Source organism: Sinocyclocheilus anshuiensis, unplaced genomic scaffold (assembly GCF_001515605.1).
Source record: "Sinocyclocheilus anshuiensis isolate Anshui unplaced genomic scaffold, SAMN03320099.WGS_v1.1 scaffold728, whole genome shotgun sequence".
NCBI classification, from domain to species: Eukaryota; Metazoa; Chordata; class Actinopteri; order Cypriniformes; family Cyprinidae; genus Sinocyclocheilus; species Sinocyclocheilus anshuiensis.
In genome coordinates, this window is record NW_015555767.1 from 125,133 (window position 1) to 135,111 (window position 9,979).

At 40.1% G+C, this 9,979-nt stretch overlaps 1 protein-coding gene across 1 annotated transcript; it reads left to right on the forward strand.

The window, feature by feature from the left end:
• On the forward strand, nt 1-9,979 carry faah2a (fatty acid amide hydrolase 2a). Its single transcript, XM_016468188.1, has 11 exons — nt 1-253; nt 1,332-1,414; nt 1,486-1,622; nt 1,702-1,911; nt 6,039-6,158; nt 6,310-6,445; nt 7,494-7,611; nt 7,682-7,801; nt 8,490-8,601; nt 8,829-9,017; nt 9,111-9,979. Exons 1-11 carry the CDS (start codon nt 68-70, stop codon nt 9,296-9,298), a joined length of 1,599 nt encoding a protein of 532 aa, XP_016323674.1. The 5' UTR covers nt 1-67; the 3' UTR covers nt 9,299-9,979.

Here is a 9,979-nt window from a genome sequence, read left to right on the forward strand (position 1 = left end):
GAGGGCAGTAAAGAGCTCATTCCTGTTAAACCAAGCTGCGTGCTGGTGTCATTGCTGTTCATTGACGATGGCTTTGACCCGGTTCGAGCGGTTCTTGGGCCGATTGCTTCGAGCTGTGGTTTGGATGCTATTCGCTGCTTTTAAGTTATTCGCACCCCAGCAGAGGCATGGAGTTTCGCGACTCCCACCTATCACTAACCCACTTCTGCTGCTCTCAGCGATGCAGCTTGCCCGAAAGATTCGTCGGAAAGAAGTAAGATGTTAATAAAAACTGCGTAGGCTTTATGGCTTGATAATTATTATTAACAGCATAACCGTAATGACATTTTAGTTACTCTTTGAGTGACGCTACGGTAAAGATCTTATTTCACACCCATTATGAGGAAGAGATACGACAATGTGAATTTTAATGAATGCTGGGAGTTGTAGTTTCAACACAGTTTCAGTTTTATAGCATAGTTTATTAACAAAATATGTTGTCTTCTGATCACAGTTCTTTTTAATGTAAGTAATCAGAGTGGGGCGCGTATTTGCATTGGCTCACTAGTTTAGAGGAATTCACGAGTTTCCTAGGCTGTTCAAAGGTCAGCAGTAGTTGTGAAATCAATAGCTATATTGTTTAGGGCCTCCTTAAAGCCTCCTATAGGCTACTGTAGGTACAGTATGTGTATCAAGCATCCAGACCAGTTATTTCGTCTGAAAATCAGATTTTATATGGGTTATTTATTTTCAATTCCCTCATTTGCTTGTACGAAAAAACAAAATCAACAACAAAAAAACAAACAAAACAAAAACAAATAATCCTCACGTTAAATGATAAGATATATAATATATAGTAGTTTAAAATATATTAAATATATAGTAATATATATTTAATATTATATAGAAGTTTTATATAGTAGTAACTTTTTAAATAAAAGTATTATATTTAACTTTTTTTTTTTTTCCAAAAAGTGACAAAAAAAGCTACACCGTAATAATATCAAAGGCATAATGAGATTTTTTTTTTCCAGGGCATGTGATACATCTTTTAGCTTTGATGAAGCATAGTTTGAATTTAAAGTTTTAAAATAATCAAAAATGTCTCTAAATGAAGAATCATGCATATCTGCTCCCCATTTTTTTTGAGAACAGACAAATTTAACACGGTGCAGTGTGCACATTTTTCTAGGCATTTAGCCCTATGATTCATATTCACAGTAGACCTGACCTAGGTTTTCAATCTGCATCTTTCTGTTTGTCTCTCAGTTAAGTACCCACAACCATTTTTGTATGTTTTACTGCATTATGCAGCCTAAACACTTACTGATTTCCTTACAATTTGTCTCTAGGTAACAAGTGTTGAAGTGGTCCAGTCCTACATTGACCGCATTCAGGAAGTAAACCCACTTATCAATGCCATGGTCAAAGACAGGTAAGTGAGTTCAAGGGTAAAATCAACCTATATTTCATTCTGATTCTGAAAACACATTCTCATTTCTTCAGGTTTTCTGCAGCACTTCAGGAAGCTGCACAGGTAGACAAACTAATAGAGGAGGAGACAGGAGGTGAGGAGGTGTTGGAGGACAGGCTACCTCTGCTTGGAGTACCCATCACTGTTAAAGAGGCCTTTGCCCTGCAAGGTATGTTATTTTTGGCAAAAATTTCTTTCAAAAATGATAAATGTCTGTAGGATGACACTCTTTGTTTTCTCTTTAACAGGCATGCCTAACTCGACAGGGCTGTTGACCAGACGGGATCTGGTTTCAGGAGTAGATGCCCCATCTGTTGCACTGTTGAAGAGGGCAGGAGCGATTCCACTTGGCGTAACTAACTGCAGTGAGCTCTGTATGTGGCTAGAGTCCCACAACCACCTCTATGGCATCACTAACAACCCCTATGACTTTGAGAGAATTGCAGGCGGCAGCTCAGGTCATTTTTACACACATATACAAATCCTGACACTTTCATCATTGTAAAACTTGTAGGAGTTGTGCATACACTGTTTTGCATTTGTTAAAGGTGCTCTCTGTAATTTTAACTTAAATGAAATAAAAAAGAAACCTAAATACACATAAAATATTAATGAAAATGTGCATCAGTAAATACTTTTTGCCCATAAAGAAATGAATAGTTAAAAAGAAAAAAGATAATATGTATAAAATGACGCACATTCGCACAAGATAAAGAATCCAGGCATGTTACAGGGTTTCTGCGGGTCTTAAAAAGGTGTTAAAAAGTCTTAATTTGCTCTTCCACAAATGAATGCCTTGAAAAGGTCTTAAATCAGAGAAGAAAGTCTTATATTCATTGCAAAAGTGATTGCATTATTGGTTGCATGCAGTGCAAAAAAATAATATCCACCTCAGTATTTTTGTCTTGTTTTTCAGTACAAATATTTAAACAGTCCTAAATCAATGTATGTTCCCCTTCTAGGGAACTTGAGCTGCGTCCTCTAGCGGACATTTGGGGACTGCCGCCAGCAGGACCAGTGTCTGAAGCACGTGTGAAACCACTCCAATCCTATTGTCCCACATAGCCCGTGACGTCACAGGCGGGCGCCCGGAAGTATAAGAGGGCGCCTGCAGAACACGTCACCAACTTTTGTTGTCTTCAGGAGGGGTCTGTTTCTTTACCTCTGAGGGGTCTGGCCCGTCATGATCTGAGGATCATAGACAAGGCAAGTGAGCCAGCACTTTCCTGCTCCTCCCCCTTTTGGGAGTCGAGCGCAAAAGATGACATCTCGCTCCCCCTCCAGAGCGTTTTCTCAGCCTGGGTAGTAATGTTGGGCAGCCTCCCCTGATTTCAGGGTATCTTCCAAGCATGCGGTCCCCCTGAATCCCGCATGCTAAGTATGGGCTTTATCCCCTTTGTTAGGGTTTTTCCCTTCCTGTGTTAAGCCAGATGGGTTTAGGAGTGGGCTGCCTCCCCAGGTCTCAGGGTATTTTTAAGTGGGCGGTCCCTCTGAATCCCGCATATTAAGTTTGAGCTGCGTAGACTGTTCCTCCACCTCAGGGCTTTAAGTGGACAGCCCCTGCTCAGAGTGTATCTGTCTATGGACAGCTGTGCTCCAGCTCAAACTTAATTTGCTCTGGGATATAGCGGTCTGAGGGCAGCTGTGTTCCAGCCTGGCTTCTATGACTAGGTTGGGTTCAAGCACAATCCCTCTCAAGTAGGCGCTGAGTCCTTCCATGCTTTGAGCTGTCTCCCCTGTATCAGGGTTTCAAGTAGATGGCTCGTTGCTTTTAGAAACATAGCTGTTTGAGGACATTCATGTTTCCAGCTTGGCCAGATGGAATATCCCTCCTTTTTGTATAGTTTGAACGGGTTCTCCCTTCTTCCCAAGTTATTTTAGCTTCCTGCCTAATATTTCAGACAGCAGGACTGGGCTTCCTCCCCTTTTTCTAGGGTTTTTAAGTAGGCGGTCCCCCTTAGGTTCCTTTCTATTATGCTACGCTGCCTCCCCTGATTTCAGGGTATTTTTTAAAGCAGGCAGTTTCCCTATTTCTCATGCTTTGGGCTGTCTCCTCTGTATTAAGGTTTCAAGTAGATGGCCACAGCTGTGTTTCCAGCTTGGCTGGTTGTGTGAACATACCTGTTTACATTTAATTAAGGTGGACTAGATTAGACTGCAATACAAATAATTGAGTTTGCCAACAAACAATTACAACATTTATGACAGGTTTTCCTGAAAGTGTTGGTCAGTTTGTCTGCTTGACTATCCCGTTTTGCACTGCAGCAATACAATTGAAGTGAGATAAACAAACTGAGAAATGTTTCTTTTTAGTTAAAACAGATGTTGCCAAAGTTTTCCTTTGGGGACATAATTTGAAGTTGGAAAAAGGTAATAAATTACAATATATCGCAGAATATCACAATATATTTAAAACCACAATAATAATATATCGTGACACAAGTATTGAGATAATATCGTATCGTGAGGCCTCTGGTGATTCCCACCCCTACTCCTTGTGATCTTGCAGGTGGACAGGCATGCACCACGGCGTGGCATAGTGGGTTTTTCGTTCCTCAAAGTGTCCTTGCCATGCCTAGTGCTCTGGGCAATCTTCAGCCTTGCCTGAGGAAACTGCTATTCAAGGATAGCTGTGTTCCAGCTCGGCGACTACTCCCCTTATTAGGGTACTTAAGTAATGGTCTCCTTGAGCTCCTTGCCTAGATTATGCTGTCTCCCTTGTTAGGGTTTTAAGTAGATAGCCCACTCTCTGTGGACTTGGCAATCTTCAGTTAGGACCTTTGGAGGATAGCTGTTTTCTAGCTCGGTGACACCCTTACTAGGGTTTTTAAGTAGTGGTCCCCTGGAGCCCATATCTAAACTGTGCTATCCCCCGCTAGGGTTTCTAATGGCGCTTTTCCACTGCGTGGTAGGACTCAGCTCGGCACGGCTCAGTACGGCATGGCACGGTTCGGCTCAACATGGTTTGCGTTTCCACTGCAGTTCAGTACCACTTTAGAGTGGGCCCACTTGGAACCCCAACCGAGGTGGTACTAAAAAAGTACCAGGTACCAGGTACTGTACCCAGTGGAAAACCCCCAAAAAGTGAACCGTACCGAGCCGTACCGTGCAGTGGAAAAGCGCCATAAGTAGGTAGCCTCTATCTGTGGTCCTTGAATTATCAGGCTAAGGTGTTGCTCACATAACATAGCTGACTGAGGGTAGCTGTGTTCTTAGCTTGGTGTGGATGTCCACCCTCTTTCATCTGAAATTGGGTTCCCCATTTCTGCCAAGCTATGTGAGTGGTCCGGGGCGTCAGTGGCTTGGTCCCTTTCTGAGGAAAGGTTTGGTGTATGTCTGTCACTTCCTTGGTGCTCTCTCACCAGATTGACAGGCATGCGTAGCGGCATAGTTGGCATTTCATTCCCCAAGTGTCCGCTAGAGGACGCAGCATGAGTTCCCTAGAAGGGGAATGTCTCGGGTTACACATGTAACCATGGTTCCCCGAGAGGGAACGAGATGCTGTGTCCCCTCACCATGCCTTCGGCCTACCTGTTTCACGTCTCCTTCAGACAACTAAGTTGGTGATGTGTTCTGCAGGTGCCCTCTTATACTTCCGGGCGCCTGCCTGTGACGTCATGGCCTACTTGGGCCAATAGGATTGGAGTTGTTTCACACATGCTTCAGACACCGGTCCTGCTGGTGGCAGTCCCCAAGTGTCCGCTAGATGACGCAGAGTCTCGTTCCCTCTTGGGGAACCATGGTTACATGTGTAACCCGAGACGTTTGCTTGAGAAGCAAAATGAAAATATTTGAAGTCTTGTTTTCTGAAAAATTAAACAAAATTTAGTTAATTGAGTTTTGTTTTGCTAAAACAAACATATGTTAATGAGGTATGAAAACGTGATTTCCCCTTGAATTAAGTTATTTTGTAGCCCAGAGGCAGATATTTGTTTTTGTGTAAATCATAAACCCACTTCATTTTGATCAATTTCTAAGAAAACAAGACTTCTTATGTCTTTTTTCTTCTCAAGTAAATGTATCTTGATTTATGAATCTTTAGACATTTGCACTGGAAAACAAGGCACAAATAATTATGAAGAACATATTTTTTTTGCAGTGTGATCCAAAGGTACAGTAAAAGTTATTTACTCATTCTAGTCAAGCTTTTTTTCCTGTAAAATGAATAGAAAAGTAATAGAGATCTACTCCCAGGACATTTACAATTAGAGAACATATTGATTTATTGTGATCCCTTCAGTTTGGTCCTTATATTTTCTGTACTTGGTCTGTTAAAGGTCTTTAAAAGTTTTAAACTGACCTTCATAAAACCTGCAGAAACCCTGTATTAGTAGCCTAATAAAAGCTTTATGCTTTAAGCGCTTTAAAACCATTAAGCTTGTCGCCTCATGGGGGCTGCCATGTTGAGATCACATGACCAGCCATACTTTTGCTCACAGAATAAATTAAAAATGTCCGACTCTGAATAGTGCACTGCATTTTTACAACAGCATCTGTAACTGAAAACTATTCCCAGTATAAGTCCAAGATAACTTCCAGGGCAACATTAATAAAAATTAACTGTAGTTAATAATCTCAATTGTAGGAGGTGAAGGCAGTATATTGGGTGCTGGTGCCTCTGTGATTGGAGTTGGATCGGATATTGGGGGTAGTATCCGTATTCCCTGCTTTTTCAATGGCATCTTCGGACACAAGCCATCAACAGGTAAGAAGAATGGGTGCAGTTGTGTGCATGTGTTGGTAAGTAGTATAATAATAGTGACACAGATGGAGGGCATGGTTTCTATATATACTTGACATATTGTAGTAATGTTGATTAAGTTTGATTAAACTACATGTTTTCTCTGTACATACAGGTATCGTAAGCAATGATGGTCAGTATCCTCCCGCCTCTGGACTGCAGATGGGATTTCTGTGTACAGGACCTATGTGCCGCTATGCTGAAGACCTGATTCCCATGCTAAGCATCATGGGAGGACCTAATGCAAATAAGTAATATACAACGCTATTTACAAAATGACTAGATAGATATGATCATCACAGCAACATTGTAAGCAAATATGAGCTTTACATAAATGCAATCTACACTACCATTCAAAAGTTTGTGGTCTGTAGAAGTGTTTAGTTAGTCATTAGTCTCGTACGCCCACCACTATTTTACTGTATTTCATTTAAGCTGCATTTAACTGAAATACAGTAAAACAGAAAATATTGTGAAATTTCTCACACTTTCTCACAACTACGGTACATTTATGCATTTATCAGACGCTTTTTTCCAAAGCCACTTACAAAAGAGGACTTACACCACTCACAGCAAGTTGTCAAAGAGCCAACAGTATCCATAATACACAATGCCAAGTTTATTATACAACTAGATTAGGAAGCAAGCTAGAGAAGAGGAGAAATGCAGTGAGTGTAGTGTGTGTATAAGGGCATTGGTTAAGAATGTGGAGTGGTTATATGCTTGCAGAAGAAGTGTGTCTTCAGCTGCTTCACAAAAAAGTTGTTTGGGTGAAGGTTGGCATCTTATTCCACCAGAGAGGAACAGAGAGGGTGAAGATTTTGGAGAATGAGGTTTCATTGAGGTGTCGCTCATTCAGTGACCTGAGCTGGTGGGAGAGAGCATTCACTTGTAGTATTGAATTGCTGTTGAGAGTAGAGGTGTGCGATATTTATCGCCTATGATATCATTGTAGTTGTTGTTTTAATGATGTGCAAGTTGAAATTTTTGACTATGTCACTAACTTTGCAAAAAAACAAAAACATGTCTTGAGAGTCTGAAAGATTTCACTGCATGATGAAACCTATTAGAATGCAGTTAGAATGTATAATGTAACCTCCTCACTGAATAAAACGTATTAATTTCATTAAAATAATTACTTAATAAAATTATTTTTTAATATTTAATTAAATAAAACATATGAATAGGGTAGCTTTCATTTCAGTCTTTCAACTTATTTATTTTCAATTTGGTCAACCACTGTTAGAAATGCATCCTAAATCATCACTTGTCTTTCTGTCTGTCTTTCACTTCTGGTAGATTGTGTCTCTCTGCTGAAGTAGATTTGAAAAAGCTGAGGTTCTTCTCTGTTCCCCACAATGGAGGCTCTCATTTGGTCTCTCCAGTTGACGCACAGCTGCTTCAGGCACAGAAAATGGTAAGTGGGTGTGTGTGGATCGGCTTCAAATGATTTTCCTCTCATAATGGGCTCTTGTTTTTTTTTTTAGGTTGTCAGACGTTTAGAAGCAGACCTTGGGGTCAAGGTCCAAGAGCTGTTTATCCCTCAGCTCAAATACTCCTTTCAGATCTGGGGAACTATGATGGCCTCACCTGGCAAGGATGGAAAGGTGTGTTTTTTGCCATTATAATTTTCATATCCTCATCAATGAATCTATTGAATAATAATTATACAGATATACTGGATAAAATAGTAAACCCCAAAATTTTTAAAGATGGAAGTCAGTTTCAAAGGATGACAAATGAGTTCATCAAAATGAATGTGAGATTGACACCGATAAGCTAACTTTCAGTCTCTCACTGACTTTAGCTCTTTATTTCCAGCCTGTTAAGGATGGGGTTTAATGGTTTTGCTGTTGGGTAAATAATGGGGGTTATTGAAACAAACGTCTGTATTCTGTAAAACTGGTCTTGTCGCTTCTGGTTCAGTTTTTTTGTATGTGCTTTGTTAAATATGGAGCTATTTTACTCAAGATGCTTTTAAAGGAGATACCAAAGATGATCATAACTGATGTCCATCATATATGCAGATTGATTTCTACATTTTTTGTTTATATATATATTTTTTCTTCTTCTCGATAACATTCTGATATTAAAATTGAATAAGTTATAAATAAGTTTAGATGTCTTAGTTTATTAGCATATTGTCTGTTATTCATTTTAATATACTGTACATACTTTCCTAATGTAAGCATATAATTTTCATACTGTATGTTAGGGTACTGTATAACATCAATAATGTTCTAGTTGTCAACATATTTATATGAGATTGTTTTGTCATTTTTTTCCCCATCTCAGCCTCCCACCACCTTTGCAGAGCTAATGAGTGAAGGCGGGAAGAAGATTTGGCCTGTCTGGGAGCTGTTCAAGTGGCTTCTGGGGTTTTCTTCTCATACCATAGCAGCAATAGGTGTGTGACGGAGCAAATGAGCTTGTGCCCTTTTAACTGTGACTGACTGACTCATCCTTCCATCCATATCTGATTAACTTTATTGGCATGAGATGCAAATCAATGCTGCCAGTGTCTTCTTGTGATGAGCATTCCCAAAATTCTGGCAACGACTTTTTTTTTGCCAGTTATGTATCTGAAGATGAATGCATGTGATAATAATGTTCCTTTCTGTCTCTCTTTCTCAGGTCTTGCGCTAGTTGAGCTGTTCCAGAGTTCCCATCCATCTCCATTCGTTTTACAGCAGAAGGAGAGTCTGCAGCAGGAGCTGGAGGAGTTGCTGGGCACAGACGGAGTGCTGCTGTACCCCTCTCATCCCCAGATCTCTCCCAAACACCACCACCCAATTTTCACACCCTTCAACTTCTGTTACACTGGTAAGTGTAGTTGGTTGTGATCTACTCATAATCTACTTATTATAGACCATGTTCCTGGGGAGTTTGGTCTCTAAGCGCTTCTGTTCTCTGCAGGTATCTTTAATATCCTGGGTTTGCCAGTGACCCAGTGTCCATTAGGGCTGAGTGAGGAGGGTTTGCCCCTGGGCGTACAGATTGTGACTGGTAAATTACAGGACCGTCTCTCTTTGGCCACTGCCCTCTACCTGGAGAAAGCTATTGGTGGTTGGAGGGAACCAGGCAAGACAACAGCCAAGCCTTAATCCACCTCATGCGTCTGCAACAACAGGACCACATAACCAACAACACATACTGTACCACATATACAGCATGTGTAACCATCCAAAGCTTAGTGACATTCATTCTCCCTTATAAGTGCAGAATGCATTTTACATTAACTGACATGTTTTAGAGGCCTGCATTTGTGTTTACCTATATGTAAACTTGATATTACTTTATTTCATTCATAAGAAATGGAATGGATGCTGGATCCAGAACAAATAAATGGAGATATTTACATGAGACATCTATTAATTTTATAACTATGTGAAAAATACTTTTTTTGTTTTTGTTTTATGCACTAAAACAAGGATGTTTGAACACACATTTGTGCTGCTCACTGTTTCCTCTTAACAGGCTTATCAGGCTTATCAAGAGCAGGCTCTTTCTTGTGACAAATCTATTTAAACTTTAGAATATCCTTTGCCATAAGCAGATTTCAGTGTGTTAGTAGGAAGACGGGCATAAATCAGTCATATTTAGAAGTAAATATCAAGCTGGGGCATTTAAATGCTGGGCATTGGCAGTTTTCTTGGCCTTTATTACTCATATTTTGTTGTTGGTTTCTATGAAAAATCTGGTCGAACATTTTGTAATGTGCTGACGTATTAAATAATGTGCCTAAAGCAGTAACACTAAATAAAAAAAATAAAAATAAAAATTTC

Bases quoted from the DNA above. Each gene is read 5' to 3' on its own strand.
- faah2a (XM_016468188.1), top strand. From the start codon at position 68: ATGGCTTTGACCCGGTTCGAGCGGTTCTTGGGCCGATTGCTTCGAGCT. The intron at 6,159-6,309 runs GTAAGAAGAATG...CTGTACATACAG, and splicing joins CGGACACAAGCCATCAACAG to GTATCGTAAGCAATGATGGT. The intron at 7,612-7,681 runs GTAAGTGGGTGT...TTTTTTTTTTAG, and splicing joins TGCTTCAGGCACAGAAAATG to GTTGTCAGACGTTTAGAAGC.